Source organism: Nyctibius grandis, chromosome Z, assembly GCF_013368605.1.
Source record: "Nyctibius grandis isolate bNycGra1 chromosome Z, bNycGra1.pri, whole genome shotgun sequence".
Taxonomy (NCBI): Eukaryota; Metazoa; Chordata; class Aves; order Nyctibiiformes; family Nyctibiidae; genus Nyctibius; species Nyctibius grandis.
In genome coordinates this window covers 59869376-59886093 of record NC_090695.1, presented here as the reverse complement: position 1 = coordinate 59886093, position 16718 = coordinate 59869376, and the positions used below count along the sequence as shown (strand labels likewise).

The 16718-nt window shown below is 43.4% G+C and overlaps 2 protein-coding genes across 5 annotated transcripts in view; one reads left to right on the top strand and one right to left on the bottom strand.

Moving 5' to 3' along the window:
- The window catches only part of ABCA1 (ATP binding cassette subfamily A member 1), a 97386-nt gene extending 90306 nt beyond the window's left edge, over window positions 1-7080 (top strand). For 3 of the 4 annotated variants that reach the window (XM_068424121.1, XM_068424120.1, XM_068424122.1), the window contains 7 exons: window positions 48-154; window positions 580-721; window positions 2009-2143; window positions 2900-3003; window positions 3131-3223; window positions 3403-3646; window positions 3831-7080. In XM_068424121.1, the coding sequence (XP_068280222.1) occupies window positions 48-154; window positions 580-721; window positions 2009-2143; window positions 2900-3003; window positions 3131-3223; window positions 3403-3646; window positions 3831-3971 (966 nt within the window). In that variant the 3' untranslated portion in view covers window positions 3972-7080. Of the gene's footprint in view, window positions 1-47; window positions 155-579; window positions 722-859; window positions 1013-2008; window positions 2144-2899; window positions 3004-3130; window positions 3224-3402; window positions 3647-3830 lie in introns of those variants that run through there. The other variant, XR_011050191.1, reaches the window with a different exon arrangement.
- Window positions 7081-9369: 2289 nt separating this feature from the next.
- Window positions 9370-16185, bottom strand: NIPSNAP3A (nipsnap homolog 3A). The gene is made up of 6 exons (XM_068423637.1): window positions 16111-16185; window positions 14113-14320; window positions 12012-12173; window positions 10309-10458; window positions 9842-9928; window positions 9370-9732 (listed from the first exon to the last, which is right to left on the bottom strand). The coding sequence occupies exons 1-6, from the start codon at window positions 16183-16185 to the stop codon at window positions 9656-9658; spliced, it is 759 nt and encodes a 252-aa protein (XP_068279738.1). The 3' UTR covers window positions 9370-9655.
- Between the last annotated feature and the right edge of the window lie 533 nt (window positions 16186-16718).

Sequence of the window (16718 nt, the reverse complement as noted above, 5' to 3'; positions counted from 1 at the left end):
TCTTGTTTTCGAATACACTGTGCTCATTTGCTCTTTTGTATCCCCAGTGTTTTGGACTCCTGGGAGTAAATGGTGCTGGCAAGTCATCCACTTTTAAGATGCTAACTGGTGATACAGATGTGACAGGAGGAGAAGCTTTCCTCAGAGGAAACAGGTGAGAGACCATCTTTCCTCTGCTTTGTGTCAGAGCAGTTCCTTTGCTGCTTTCTCCCCCAGCTTTCACAGCCTTTGTTCCACTTCCAGCAAGTCTAAACTCTGCACCAGTTTTCCCTTTTTCAACTCCTGGCATCTGTTCCAGCCTTTCGAGTCTGGTAAAGTACTTCAGCGCCTTAGGAAAATTGATCTAGTCTGGTAGTCACTTATGAATACCTGCCCTCTCATGTTTAAATGTCATAGTTAAAAAAAAAGAAGGGAGAAGACAGGGAGAGAGAAGAAGAATTTGGCCAAGATGGACTTCTAGGATCCTGTATTTTTGTTAGTTCAGTGATTCCAAAGCTACTGTTTCACTTGCCTTGTTATAACACCTAAAATAGCAGTGTGCAGTTGTGAAATCCTAACAAAGGGGTTTTTCTTTCACAGTATCTTGTCCAACATCCAAGAAGTCCATCAGAACATGGGCTACTGCCCACAGTTCGATGCTGTTAATGAACTGCTGACAGGGCGAGAGCATTTGGAGTTCTTTGCGCTCCTGAGGGGTGTTCCAGAGAAAGAAGTCTGCAAGGTAAACGAAACACCATAGGACCCACCCCCGTGACCAACTGTTCCTGCTTGCGTGCACCCTCCCTGCAACACATGCAATGCCATGATGTGAAGCTGCTGAAGATACTGTACAGTGAAATCTGCCTCCCTTTTCTTCCAGGGCAAACCAGAGTTGGTGTGGTTTTTCAGTGCTGCCTAGAAAAGTGTACTACATGGAAGGGGAGATACTTTGGGTCCTGCATTCTCACAGTGGATGCACTTCTCCACTGAATGGCTTCTTTCCTTTAAGAGTTTAAGGGCTGCGGAGCTGCAGGTCATGCAGAACCTCACCTGCTGTCAAGAGTTAATTGTACAAAGTCCCAGGGAGCAAGCACCCTACAGCTTAACAGAAACCTCATGCTGGCTGTTACATCTTTCCAGTTGATCACATTCATCATTAAAGTGCTGCTATTTCAGCATTCAGACATGGGGTTACACTAACAGTCTTTAGGCAGTTAATGACAGCTGCCAGTACCATACAGCACCCTTCTCAGTGCTGTTCACTTAAAAGCAGTTTTCACTGTATGTGTCCTGGGTGCTGCAGAACAGGCACTGCTGTAGGTAGGAAGATGACATCTGTACCCAGTACTCTGTATAGGGCCAGATCTGGTGCCTTAGTGGTATGTCCAGGTAGCTCAAATCCCTCTTTGAGAGTAGTAATGATGGTGAAAACTGCAAACTCCTTCGAAGGCTGCTGATGAGTTCCTCTGTGTGATGTTCCCACCAGCCCCGTGTAAAAAGGGACACAGTTTTGGGTATGATCCGAGTAGTAGCTGAATCTCGTCTCCCTAACACTTCTTAGTCCCCAGGGCAACAATGTCTGCCTATTGGCACCGGTATTAATACTCCTGAATAACAAACCAGATCCTCCCCATCTGTCTGAAGGTCTAGGATGTGCCACAGTGGGATTGCTGTGTGTCAGTAGTGACCATGTCCCTGCTGCAAGCCCACAGCAACTGAAAAGCTATCTAAAGCCAGTGCTGTGAAGAGCACTACACCGGTGGTTAATGTAGCTCGGCTGATGGTGAACTTCTGCTCACTGGTAAATAAGCTGCAGCCATTTGATTTTCTGGCCTCCCAGGGGCAGGATTGCATGTATCCTGATCTAGAGGTGAACAGGGTGTTTCAAAACCCGTATCCGTGCCACATTAGATCCTCAGATGAGTGGCCCTTCTCAAAAATGTTTTGAAAGTCAAAGCTCATAAGGAATATCTCATTGTGTAGATGTTGTTGTGCTTGACTCAAGAGGGTGTTGTGCTGTCTCTTGTAGGTTGGCGAGTGGGCAATTCGGAAACTGGGCCTTGTGAAATATGGAGAAAAATATGCTGGGAATTACAGTGGAGGGAACAGGCGCAAGCTCTCCACAGCCATTGCCCTCATTGGAGGGCCACCTGTGGTGTTCCTGGTGAGTCTGCAACCTTTGCTCATGAACGTTTTCCTTGGAAAATAGAAAAATCAGGTCCAAATGAAGACTAGATATTTCACGGCCAACTAATGTTTAAATACATCATTAGTCACTTAAATGTGAGCAAAGAGCACATGGAAAGAAAGATGCCCTATTTAAATGTAGGTGCAAACTATAACGTGCCTCTAGGCTTCTATTTATTAAAAATCACTGGGGAAGTGGGGATCTCGAATGATGCCAGACTGCCAGCTGTGTAGCATCTTCACCGCCTTATACTGCTGCAAAGATTTCTATACCTGCAAAAAAATAACAGCCTTCCTGCTGGACACAAGCAAATCTTACTGTGCAGGAGAATCGGTCCTGTATTTTTAATAAGTCAATGAAAATTGGAAATACATATTTTACGACTCTTTACATTAAAATTGAGGACAAACCGTAGGATTACTAAAGTTCATAGTGCAGGAGAAAGTAGTCTAGTGCTCTATTTAAACAATCTGATTGACTTTAACTTGTTTTAGAACTGGGTATTTCAACATGTTATAATTGCAGAATAAGCAATACTTCTCAGTTCTGAAAAAATATGTTTGCTAATTTAGAATTTGGAGCATAAATTATTTTTCTTATTTTGGAAAAAGAGTCAAAGTTACTGTTTTTCTTTTCCAGTACGCATAATCAGAATGGACAGGTCATTTCAGAGATGAGGTATTTGTCAGTAGAATGTAACAGCATAACCCGGTTTTTGTATATATTTTGCAGGATGAGCCAACAACAGGGATGGATCCCAAAGCACGTCGTTTCTTGTGGAACTGTGCTCTGAGTGTAATCAAAGAGGGGAGATCAGTGGTGCTCACATCTCACAGGCAAGTAGCAGCCCAATTGTATCATGCCTTGGCTTTTGCATCCACCAGGGCTGGATGCTAAACTTTGTTTGGCTGCTCTGCCCTTCCCTCCTGCTTGCAGTGCTAATGAAGTTTCTTCTGCCTACAGCATGGAAGAATGTGAAGCCCTGTGCACTCGAATGGCAATCATGGTCAATGGGCGATTCAGGTGTCTGGGCAGTGTCCAGCATCTAAAGAACAGGTAGCTATTTTCTTTTCACTTACACCACAGAGTTGTCTGCGTTTTTAGGGAGATAGTGAGACTTAATTCCTCATGCAGCATTCCGACTGCTATTCTGCCTATGGGAAATGCTGCTGGATTTTAAGCTGCACTTCTGTTTCAAAGCCACTTAACTCCTGTGCTGGCCATCTTGTTTATAGGTTTGGAGATGGTTACACCATAGTGGTGAGAATTGCAGGGGCAAACCCAGACCTGAAGCCTGTTGAGGAGTTCTTTGGGCATGCCTTCCCTGGAAGTGTCCTGAAGGAAAAGCATCGGAATATGCTACAGTACCAGCTTCCCTCTTCACCATCCTCCCTGGCCAGAATATTCAGTATTCTCTCCCAAAACAAAAAGAGACTCCACATAGAAGACTACTCCGTTTCTCAGACCACACTTGACCAAGTAAGTTTTTAGTAGCCTGTCTGCCAAAAGCTTATTGATGCAGAGATAGAAATAAATCCACCAGTTTACTGGACCTATCTTCTAAAGGCATTTCAGCAAAGTAGAGTACTGAATCCCAGTGTATAAAATGCCCTGAATTAATGAAAAGCCAGGGTAATGTGTGACATGGCCTTTTTTCTTGTAGGTATTTGTAAATTTTGCTAAGGACCAAAGCGACGACGACCACACGAAGGACCTGTCATTGCACAAAAACCAGACTGTGGTAGACATTGCAATCCTTAATTCCTTCCTGCAAGATGAGAAGGTAAAAGAAAGTTGTGTATGAGCTGATTTCAGCAAAGGAATTATGAGCAGAATGCGAACTTCCTTTCCCTGGGATAGGATAGTCCGGAAGAAGCTAGAGGAAGAGAAACTGGACACTCTACTGATAACCATTCAATGCAATGCAATTCAATGCAATGAAAACAAAATTCCTTTACAGGGGCAGTGCCTCATGGAGTCGTCTTGTACTGTTCTCAAGTGAAAGACTTGAACTTAGCTCGTTACAGTATAACTCTGAAGCTGTGGTAAAGCACCCACCAGATGCTGTGGGCTTTCAGCCATACTGTATCTTGTCCTGTACAGTATGTTTTTACTAGGGTTGCAAAAATAGTTCATTGAGGAGTCATGGCCAGTGGTTATTTATAGATATTTTAGGCATGCATGTTTTAGTTTTTAAAACAATCACGTCAGGAGTGGGAATTTCCTGGTGCTACATCCATTGCTGGCAATGAATGCACCAAGACAGTCAGTGGTAAGAAAAGTCAACACCAGTGTTGTAGCCTTAAGTTGTGAAAACTTACCTGGCCAGCTGCTTTTCCTAGACTGGTGTAGGTCAGTTGGTGACAAATCTGGGGCCACAAAGCAGTACTGTGCAGATGGGATAGCAAGAGACGAGCCATTGTATCCATGCATCTCCATCAGTAAGTGGTGATACACAGAACTGTGAACCCTGCAAATGCACAGGATTGCCCCACCAGCATCGCAACCGATAACATGCTCTGACTAGGTTTTTATGTAGTTAAGTACTCTCCTGCTCCTTTGAGGTACTGCAGCAGCTGCATGAACACCTAGTAGGAGGAAGTGGGTGAGAAGCAGACCTAGGGTTTGGACCACAGCAGCAAACTCAGTAGTTGTACAAGCTGCTAATGCCAAGAGCAAATTCTAAATCATGAGATGTCACTCAGATATGTAATATCTGCTCTTTAACCCCTGCTTTGCACCAGAAAGGTACCCATCATCGGAAGTTACTGCTTAGCACAAGCATGTTGCCATTTCTGGCTTTGCCAGATAAAACTAGAAATGAGATGTAGATTTTTTTGAACAGTATTATTTATGAGTTTAAATAGGTAGGTAGCATAATTAGGGATTGAAAGTGCTTTCAGTTGATCCTTGTAGCTATGGTATTTCTTTACATTATGCCTGCAATGCTGTGCTCTCATTCTATCCATTCAGCAATAGATAAGTTCATGATCTGACCAAATTCCAGACTCTAGCAATCAGCCGCTATCTGCAATTACTGCAAGTTGTTCACCTAAAATTTTCCCATTTGGAAACTGGTATAACATTAGATTGATATGTAAGTTTCTGCTTCTGTTGTGCAGTGTAGTTTCAGTCATTAGGTGATCCCTAACTGGAAGATACACCTTTATTATACAAGTGACAAACGGCTTCAGTAAAAATCCCCTTCAAAAACAAGGTAGTTCAAAGTAGTAGTGCTACAGCACAGTCAATAATTTTTAAGGTTTTACAAAGCCAGAATAATATTAGAGGGGATATTATATGGTAAGAACAACCAATTCTTGTTCACATTGTACAACAGTCATGGGAGAGTATGCTTTCATTAATACACTTACGGGCCCCTCTGTCTTGCTTTTACGTTCAGAAATAGGTTTAGTAATGTGGTTTGAACCCAAGCGCAGTTCCTGGGCTATTCCTGTCATGCCTCCGCCTTAAATACCTGTATGGGTTCTGCACTAGTTCTTGATGCTACTCCGCCATGAATCAATCATGGACCATTTTCTTCTGTGAATGCCCATAGCAGCCCAACAAACAGTGAAGAGGCTGGCATGAGCCTGAAGAAGGTTGATTATGTATTTCCAGGTATACTTGGTAACACTGACCAATTCAGCATTTTTAGTGCACAGTTAAATATTTAGCACAAGTTCCCAGTCCCTGCTGTGTCCTGCCTTGGGATAAAGTAAGAGCTTACTACATGCTCTGCTGAAGTGCCTTTTTCATACTATTTTTTTTTATCTGTATAATATATTGCTGAGGGGATTGAGAAAGGAGTGTAATGGGGATTGGTATACCTCACTTAAAAGATGCTTTGTTATTACCATTATGGAGTCACCCTATGGGGATGAGTTACAGGGTGGTGAATAGACCAGACTTCCAGGTGCAGAAAAATTACTGAACAGCTGAGCTACAGCCATGACTTCTCTAGAACAGGCTGCAGGTATTTTACGGTATCATTGAAACAAATAGCATGTATTGATGGCTTACCACTGCTAAAAATGACTATTACAAATCAGCATTAAGTCACTGAAGTGAAGGGCTTAAGTTTTGCACTGCACCAAACTAGTGCATGTAAAACTAGAATGAGTTCTAGGAGGATTCAGATTTGGTCCTGAAAGGGCGGTGGTTTGCTCTTTGTAACTGCTCATGTAAATGACGAATTTAGCAGGAAACGAGAGTCACATCATAATCCTCTTTCCTTAGCTCACCAAAAAGAGATTCTTGATTCCTGTTGCCCTGTGACTCTCATGCTCATACAGTCTGCTATCTGTGACAAAATACTACGGTAAACATGGATATTAACTGAACTGTTTCACAGCTCTGATCTGTCTTGCTTGTACTGAACAGACAGCATAATGCAACATTCACACACAGACTTGTCATGGAGCAGGTTCAGACAGCCACTAATTTTCTAAGTGTGTGTTGGGGAAAAATCACTCTAGAGTCACATACAGTATATGACCACTCTTGATAATGAAACTGCACTGAGGTGTTAACTTATTTTAAACTTTATTACTATTGACATGTTGCATCCCTCTTTGTAGTACATCTGTACTGCAGTACAGAGTTGTTCTATTTTCCCCATGATTAAACCACCACTTTGTGCTTATCTTTCCCTCCTGAATTATAGTTGGTCCTTCATTCCAAGCACTTTATGCTGTCTGTAATGGGATCTATTTTTGCACTGGAATATGTTAACTTTGCAAAAATCTAGAGAGATTTCACAACTGAGAGATTTCTAAGTTAAATCCTTAAATGGACATTTTCATTAAAAGAAAAAGTATATATATTTGTATTTGCTAATAACTGTTATGTGAAGTATTAAAAGGCACTCTAATGGCCTTGTATTAAGTAAAAAATAAAGCTGTATGGCACCATTCGTCTTGTAAGTGTCATTTTTGCATAAGCTCTTTTGAGGAGTGCTGTTAGCAGCTCTTGTTTTGCCAGGTTTTGTTTTGTTGTGGACTTTGATGCATAATGTACAAGCAAGTTCCAGCATATCTACAAATTAGCATGGGGCACATACTGTTTTCAGGTAAGTGAGGTGGTGCAAGATTTGAAGGGCAACTGCTACTTTAAGCTTCTAAAGTTAGTAAATAAAAAGGTCTCCCAGCAAATCCTGAAAAAAGTGATCTGTAACTGTCAAATCCAGCTGCAGAGCATAACAAACTTACCTGGATCTTTAAATCCCAAGTCAGGTACCTGCCTCTGAATATTTTCATTACAGAGATGTGGCAAGTTGGAACTATTGATAATTGTTGTTCCTCCTTGCTAAAAATACCCTATACCTGTTTTCACTGACAAAGCAAAATGTTATGTTTGAGTACAAAGAATCTGAAATACCCTAAACTTAGCTAATCCTTAGCTAACATCAAATTAAAGGAAGATCACTCAAGTTAATACTAGGTTGATTTTGAACAGCAGTTTACAAATGAAAGCGGAATAATGGTCCGGTTGCTCAAAGGAAAACTGACTTTAAATTTTGCCTTATATTGCACCTAGTCCTACTGTCAACTGGTTAAGTTCCAGAATCCAACCAATTCTTGAAGTTACACTTATCAGGAAAAGTCATCCTAAGATAAGAAGCCCATTAAAATTTCCTGGGCTTTCTGTTTTAATCTAGTGTCCAGCTGGTTGCTTTGGGTAATGTGCTTGATTTACCAGCCTCTTGTCAGAAAATAACAAACTTCGGAATAAAGCACACCTCTAACATCCTTGACTATTCTTTACTCTCAATGCTGGTGACAAACAGTTTTAGTAAAAAAAATTATACTGTTTTTAGTAACCTCTCTTTTTATTCCACTAAACATAAACTTAATTTTTGCATTCATGGTGGCGGGGGGGGAGGGGGGTGGTCCTATTAATTCCCTGTCCCATTTTTCAGCCCAGGTTTTCGTTATTAAAAGTCCTTTTAGTTAACTGCCATAAGGCAACATTCTGAATCAACCTTGTAGTGATGGTTTATCAGCCATTTATACCTTAAAAAGTTGATCTGTAAAATACAAGACAGTGGTCTCTGAAGTAGTGCTTGTTCCACCCTGAGAATGTTAAAGATGGCTCTTATTGGAGGGAGGAGAGTATGAGAACTTGGGTATAGGAGTTGGGAGCTGTTAAGACTCCCTTACTACAGCAGCTGGATCCCATCCATGCACCTTGGACATAACCATAATTGCCTACAGCTGTTTTTTAGTGCTTTCTATGAGATCTTAATGGACTTTACAGAAGCAATCATCATCGTTGGGCAGACTGCACAAAGATACTTCAGTAGAGATGTGAAATCAATTGCTCATTGCGGGTCAGTGACTAACCTGTGGAAAAGCCTCCCACGTGCTCTGCCAGTTAGTGACTTTTAAATTGCAGAAGAGGGTGCTCTGTACCACTGTACACAAAACACAAGTTTGACTTCTCAGCCCACGTGCCCTCTGCCTTGCTGCTGTTCATTCGAGCTTACTGGCTCTAAAGCATTATCAAGACTATTGTTGACCAAAACGCAAGACCTGCCGCATGCTGTACTTGGAGAATGGGGTTTATCATTTCACAATTTAAAAAGAGTAAGAGCTTGAGTTGTAATCACTAAAAAGTCATGCTTTATCCAAATTTGGCTTTTAACAGTCTGGGAAAAAATATTTCAAAGAATGTAAGCACATGTAGGTCAGCTGAGATTTGACTACACAGTTGAACAAGAAGGGCTAATCTAGTTTCAGCACCCTAAACAAATATTAAAATAGCAAAGGTGAAGCTTTATGTGTGTAATCCCCAGTTTTGAGGAAGTGTTTACTGAACAAAAAAGGAAAGGGCTGAAGTGAACTATAACAAGATGGTGAATAAATGCTCTTCTCATGGCACAGTTCATCTGGACCCAGTACCTGACCAGCTGCACTGCAGCACCTCCTAGGGGCAATTCCAGCCACACGGATGTTTTACATTGCTCAGAATTAATACAAAGCATCCCAATTGATTAAAACATAACTGGGTAACAGATATGTGGGGGCATTTCTTCTTACACCAGTATGCAATAGTCAAGATGTGATACTTACAAGAATTACCAAATATGTTATAAAAACGATAGAGCTCAGGGCTGGTAATGTTGGAAAAGAGCAGTTGACTTACTAGATTTGATAAGTTACCTAGTGATGCAGAAAAGCATTAAGAACTGAGGGGTTAAAATAAAAGATAGGGGAAGTGTGGTTCACGCCGTAAGTGATACAGCTTGAGTTCTTTTTCCTGGGGATGTAGAACCATGACCATAAATATCTGTTTAGTACTTGCCATCAGGGTACAAAATTTTACTGATTTACATCATTGCTAGTGATCAGCATTTTGCATCCATTTATTGTAAATTGAAGAACAGTTGGGTCAGTTCATGAGGGTATGTCACTCCATGGGCTGGCACTTGCTGCCAGCACCTCCATCTTGTCCTTTCTGCCATCAGTTACATCCTTTAGAAGAAGGTTACTTCAGTGGTGAGCATTGCAAAGGAATCAGGAGCATATTTTGCTGGGACTCCAAGAATCTGACACTGTCCCGCACTGAAATTAAATACATATCTAATTAAGACAGTTACCAATGAGAAATAATACTTTTCTCACCATGCGTGCAGGTAACACTAGTGAGTTCTCCAGATCCATCATCTCTTACCAGCTGCTACCACTCTGGCATCTTCATGGGCACTGTGCCTTCCCACTGCCCGGTGATCTGGGCTCTCGTTCCACCACATAACGTGGACTGAGAAAGTACAAATAAAATCAGCTGAATACTGTTATGCTGCAATACAACATGTACTGTAAGTCCTAGCAGTCTGCTTTCACCTGTTAGATGCCTTGCAGTTAAGAGAAACAATTCTCCAGGCAAGTGGTGGGATGATCTTTTGCTGAGCTTTTAGAAGGTTTGACTTAAACATCAGATCTGAGAGTCTTTTAGATAGCAGCACCTGGCTTAAGCCTATAACTAGGTACACAAAGCTGGGTTCAAGGACTGTTTACAGGACTTTGGTGATCCAGACGAACATTTTCATCAAGCCAGCCAATCCTGATGGAGGACAAGGGCTTGCCCCTCTGCCTCCGCCCCCTCCCACACCAAACTCTGTATCAGAAGTTGAGCAGTACCTGTGTTAAGTAAGCCATACTCTGTGTGGAAAACACCGATCAGCTTGGTGTAGCCTGTGTTGACGTGAGCATTGATTGCAGCTTGAAACGCTTCGCCCCACAATGCTGGCCCACCAGGCTTCATCTGGAAAGTAACCCATTCATAGACTCCTGGAAGAAAAGGCAAAGATGACCTCAAGGAAGGAAATACAAATTAATATGCCCGTTCTCAAACGGTGTGTCATGGCCACAACATACTTACTGTGAAACCAGTACTGCAATTTCCTGCCATTTGGGATCAGCAGGACATGAAACTGCTCCTTCAACCCAGCAGGCACAACACCTCACAGCATCTAGGGGCTCACAAGAGCGCATGCAAGCAGCTTGCTAACTGGAGCTAGTTCAAGTGCTAATATAAGTACAGGGACCCTGAGGAACAGAAGACTTCACACAAAGCCTAGCTTAGCAATTTTCAGTGTTGCCTGGAAGTTTGGGGAGAGTCAGACTACTTTGCGGAAATCACAAATACTCATACATGTTTGTGGGATTTGAATGGCTGACTGAACAATGCAAGATGGCCTTTTCTAAGTCTGTCAATGGTTTCTGGCATTGAAGTGGTTTATGACATTATAAACCCCTTTGACTCCTGGCAATTGGTCACAGCAAGCTCTGAAGGCATAACCAACAGACCAGGACTAGCTCAGCATCTCTGCTCTGCCAATCAGTTTCCCTTGTTTGTAGACAACTGGCATGATTTGCTGAAAAACTCCAGTCCTGCTACAAGACATGTTATCTGTCTCCTTTCCGTTCAGGTAGTTAGTCTAGATCACAATTGCTGACACTTTAGTAGAAAGCTAGACACTTGCCATATGGCAATGTATATCTGGTCTCATTCTCCAGCAACGGGCTAGAGATAAACTAAAAAGGGAATGAAGCGTTTGAAAAGTCAGCTCTCCAGTTTTAAGAGATAACTGGACTGCTTTCAGATTCAATTGTAACAGCATAAAATTCAGAATCGCGGGGAAATAAAGAACAAAGATTATTCTACGTACGTACGCACATGCTGAGGGCTAAAGCAAGCTCTGTTTGATGTCCATCCATGCAACAAAGTCTGCAAATGTTCATAAACTGGGGAACAGTCAATACTATTAACACCACATTTGCTACAGTGAGAATTAAAATACATCAGGACAGGACATCTACACCTAATCTATGATTGTTACAAAGTACGCTTGACTTGCACGTATCTTTAAAAAGTAGGGATTGTTTTTGTTTTTTCTTAAAACTATTATGTGAAAGAAGCAGTAGCAGCAAAGCAAATTGTTCTCTTTCACAGATGTTTTTCTCTTTTATCAGTCATTGCCTTTAGTGTCTCCAGGAAATGCCCTCTCACTGATGGATGGACAAAACAACCCCAGGATGACTGCTCTGACCCCTACTACAGCATTGCCATTTCGCATGTTCATTTAGGCAATTCCCACACCTCTTTACAACCTTAATGATCGGGCTCTAGTCAGTTACTGGGGTAAGTTAGTGTAAAATGCTTCTTGAAAACTTTGTCCCTCATCTGTGTTATGTCATCTTTCTCGCATGGGTGTATGTACATTCATTTGTTACATAAAGGCTTATAAAACCATGTAATACCTGGTTTAAACTTTAAGCTATTTTTTTGTTAGCCCATCAGCACCAGCAGCTTTAATCAGCAAAAGAGAAGATAAGCTCACCTCCTTCTTTTGGAGGCTTCCCAAGTTGACACCAGGGTACCAGATAAGCAACCTCATTGTGCTGCTTTTCTATCAAGGCGAGAGCTGGGGAGAGGAATTTTCCCTGCCAGTCTCTGTCATTGGCTAGTGCACGCCGGACTGCTGTTCTGTGGGCAAAATTATCTGTAAGAAAGGAAAGAAAAAAAACACTATGAAAAAAATGCACTTAATGTCACATCAGACCAAATCAAAATGTATAACTACAAGGAGGCAAGCTGCACTTACGTTCATTTCAAATTGATATTTTTAAACAGTGTATTAGCTCAAAGCAGATGTAGTAAGTTTCCTTTAAATTCTGCAAAAGCTTTTGCTTTAGCTCTCAGATTTAAATGGTTTCAAGCCAAATGAAATTTTCCAATAAAGTTTATAAAAAAGTTAAAATACATTAAGCGATGTTACTGTTAAGGAAGATTCATATATGGCATCCACAGGGACTACTGGATGTGGCAACAGTTATCGACGATAAGGAGATTTGGAGAAAGCACAGTGGATAAATGAAGTGGAAACGAAAATTCAGAAGGAATATTAGCCTACCAAGAGAAAATTAAGAAAAACATTAATTTTGGCTTACATAAAATGACATTAAAATTACAAGTGTAGAAGTAATGTTTGTTTGTTCAGCTACATAAAAATGTATTAAATGCCCGAAATCTAAACCTTTTCTTCTTTTATTTTTTTTTTAATTGAAAACAAACTCACTGAGTTAAGGGTGACCAAATTTCAATTGGTTAAGCTGCAGTGGCATCTTAAGCAGTATGTTTATGCAGACAGCTTTCAATAATACAAGAGAAAAATCCAGCGTTTGAGAATAGGAAGAACCTTGAGCAATATCTGTATCTTGGGACCAAGAGAAAATAATTTTTAACTACTAAAAAGATATAATCAGGGGTCTGATGAATCAAGGAGAAAGGATGTTGCACCTCACACATGTAGAACACCATCAGGAAACAAATAAAAATTGTAGGTTTTTCCTTAATTTTCCATTTTAAAAGTTTCTCACAGATTATTAATAATGTTTTTTTTTTTTCCTGAGACAGAACAAAGCTAAAAAGTTCTGAGAAGCAGGACAATTTATTAACCATAGATGCACGTAAACTCACAATATTCCTGTTGACAGACGGCTGGTCACTTCACCCCTCCAGGACAAAAGGGGTGATTCTTTATTCCGAACATGCTTATTTCAATGGGCAGACCGAGGACTTCAGAAACAAAATTCTCTGTCTCAGCATACATATATACCCTGGGCTGCAGCAGGTATACAAAGAAACGATGACATCAGTGTGCTTTCCCACCTCTCCATAACCCAAGTATCAAGTTCCCTTGGACTCCACAAAGAGCACAGCCAGCACATCTAGTTATTTGCGTAATTGTAGGTTTTCTTGGCTCACCAGCACCTTCCAGGTCAGCAGCGACTCCAACAACATAAAAAGTCAATTATAGTGCAGGAAGCCTGTTGCTACCAAGGCTGAAGCAGCAACGAAATGCTTCATGCGCTTGGGAAGTCAGGGCTGGTGGATTGGCTTCCCACCTTGGCACAGTCCAGCCACAGAAGGTGTTTAAGCATGTGAACTGCGTGCTCGTCTGTTTTAGGGGACTGACTGTTACACTGAACTAAAATTTGAAAACAATTATACATGCATATAAACATACACAGACTGCATACAGACTGTCTGCACTTACATGTATTGTCTTATTAAGGAGGTCTCAACCTTCTCCATCCATTTTGAAATTCTGAAGACATTTGTGCTTCACAAACTGGCCTTCTATTAAAAAAAACTTACCATGAACAAAGCACTCTGCCACAGTGCCTCTATTACACCTGTTTTGAGCAGAGATCGCTGTTTGAGAACAGTTGCAAGTCTCTCACCCCAATACGTCAAAATTGTCCTGACAGTCCCTGCAGTGTTCTTTTCAGTAATCAGTATAGGAACAAATTTTTTTTGGACGCTTTCTTACAGTAAGAGCAACAAATAAAAGCCGGGTAAGCACTCTCCTTGCCGTCTTGCCTAGGAGACAGGGAGCACATAAAGAGCAGAGCAGCGCGAATGGATGCTGAGCATACCGTACTTCCAAATGTGGACAACCTTATTCATCGCTCCCAGCTCCGCAGACCAGAATCCCACCAGCTCCGAGTGAGCTGTGCGAAGGTGCAGGTACTTGTTGGCCATTTCCACAAACTCCTTCATCTTCGATGGCTTAATATCATATGTGCGAATTTCATAGAAAATGCTATTATTTTGTCCGGGCCCCGTAGCAAGGGATGCAAGTACCTGAGAGAAGATGTTAAGAAAAATAACTAAAACTAATTCTCAAACCAGAAAACAATGTTCTGCCTAATTTCTAGACTTTTTAAACAGTGAGACGCTATAGATGTGGGTTTTTTTTACTGGGGGCTGGGAGAGGGAGTACTTCTTGATCTCCACTACAAAAGCATCTCGTGACTTTTTCTTTGGAAATAGTTCCCATGTGCATTACTTGCTGCAATTCCTTTTTGCAGTGCAACAGACCGTGACGTGTCTTTTATTTGTCACACTCAACTGTTTAATTATTAGCTCATAACAAAGCAGGATTTTCCTCTTCTCATACCCCTTCCTCAGGAAGCCAGCAGAAGGATGCAAAAAGTCAAAGCAATAAAAAGAGGGTTGGCTAAACACATTATTCAAAGGCAAGGCTGACAATGCCACGGAAGCAGAGGCAACATCAACATCGGCCTGCATTGCCCTTACCCGACCAATTCACACTACTGCAATATGTTTTCTAATTACAATCTTACATCAGTATTAGCTAATTACATCTTATTGGCAAAAGAAGAAGATACCAATGCCTGGGAAAAGACTGATTCCTTCCAGTGCAAGGCTGCTAAGGTCTGCAGCCTTGCCCTTCACTGGCTGCTTCCCAAAGGCTGGTCAAGGACAGTTTTTCTATTCATATAACACAAAACCCTCCATAAGCCCCAGAATATGCTTACTTTTGCAACTGGCTCAATAACCTGGAATGTGCTACTCACCTCTCAAATAAAACTAGAAAAATTGAGGCCAAACCAAATCTCTGGCCTTAGCCCGTATTTGCACAGAGGTGGCTGCAGGATAGATTTTGGACATGACTTATTTCACAAGCACCAGCAGGCTTGCACACCATACAGCTCAAGCCACAAAATACACATGGCCAAGACCAAAGGTCCCGTTTCCTAATGACCCTTTGAAGTATAGCTCACCTAGTTTTGGTTCCCATGCGTCACGGCTTCTTTCAGCATTTACAGTTTCTAAATCCCCACAGGATCCCGAACGAACAGTAACCCTACACTTATGGTGAGCAACCATGACAGATGCCAGCTGTCAGCGACCCATCCAACACCAAATTTCATAGAATCATAGAATGGTTTGGGTTGGAAGGGACCTTAAAGATCATCTAGTTCCAACCCCCCTGCCACAGGCAGGGACACCTTTCCACTAGACCAGGTTGCTCAAAGCCCCATCCAGCCTGGCCTTAAACACTGCCAGGGAGGCAGCAGCCACAGCTTCTCTGGGCAACCTGTTAACCTGTCTCACCACCCTCACAGGTAAGAATTTCCTCCTAATACCTAATCTGAATTTCTGCAGGAAAAGAGAAGCCTGGGCCTTTTCTGCCACTCAAGCAAACACTGGACGGCAGCTGGACCAGCTCTCCCGTCCGAGGAACACGTCACACCACTCTGGAGAAGACGCGGGGCCGACACTCAGTACGAGGCGTGCCCGTGCTTGCAAACACGCCCGTTAACGAGGATGTCGCGACAACGACTGCCCCGCCCCGGCGCGGGGAAGACCGCGGGCGGGACCGCCGGGCACCGCCCGCCCCAAACCCCACCCCCGCCCCGCCCCAAACCCCGCCCCCGCCCACCCTAAGCCCGCCCCCTTCGCAATACGCCTCGCCCGCACACCCGCCCAAGAGCCGCACCCCGCCCACCTGAGCCCCGCCCCCGCAGGCCCGAACCCCGCCCCCTCGCCGCCCCGCCCCCGCGGCTCGCGCCATCAGGCCCTCCTGCAGCCGCCGTACTCGGCCCCGGCAGCGCCCCGGCCCTTACCGGAGGGCGGGCCCGCACCCCGGCCAGGCGGGCGGCGGCGGCGAGGGGCTGGCGGAGCGCCCCCAGGGGCAGCATGGCGAGCGGCAGGCCGGGCGGAGGCGAACGCAGCGGCCCGCCGTCAGTTGCGTGGAAAGCGGGCGGCCTTTGGGCGGGGCGGGGAGGGCGGGGCGGCGGGCCCTCCCCCGTCGGGGCGGCCGGTGGGCGGCCGTTGGGGCGGCTTCGGCAGCCCGGCCCGCTGCGTGGGTCAGCAGTGAACTGAACCGCCGGGAAAGGTGTCTAGTTCTCGTTTTTCATTCCGCTGGAGTGTGAGGGGTGGGCGGGTGGGTGGATGAGCACACGGATGAGAAGAAGTGCTCCTTCAAGTTACCAGGCTTCAGTGCCTGAAATGTGGTATCTCTGTCTCTGCCCGAGTGCCTGAATACAATAAAAAAGTATCCTGATTGCCTGGGAGACCTGGGACTCTTTGACCCCCACAGGTTGCCCTGGGGCAAATCACTCAGTAAATCACCCGCCCTCCAGCATTTGCAGGATCAAACTTCAAATTGTACGGATACAAGTCCTCCACCCGCCGTCCTCCTCCAGAAGAAAGCCCTGTGGCTTTTTCTGTA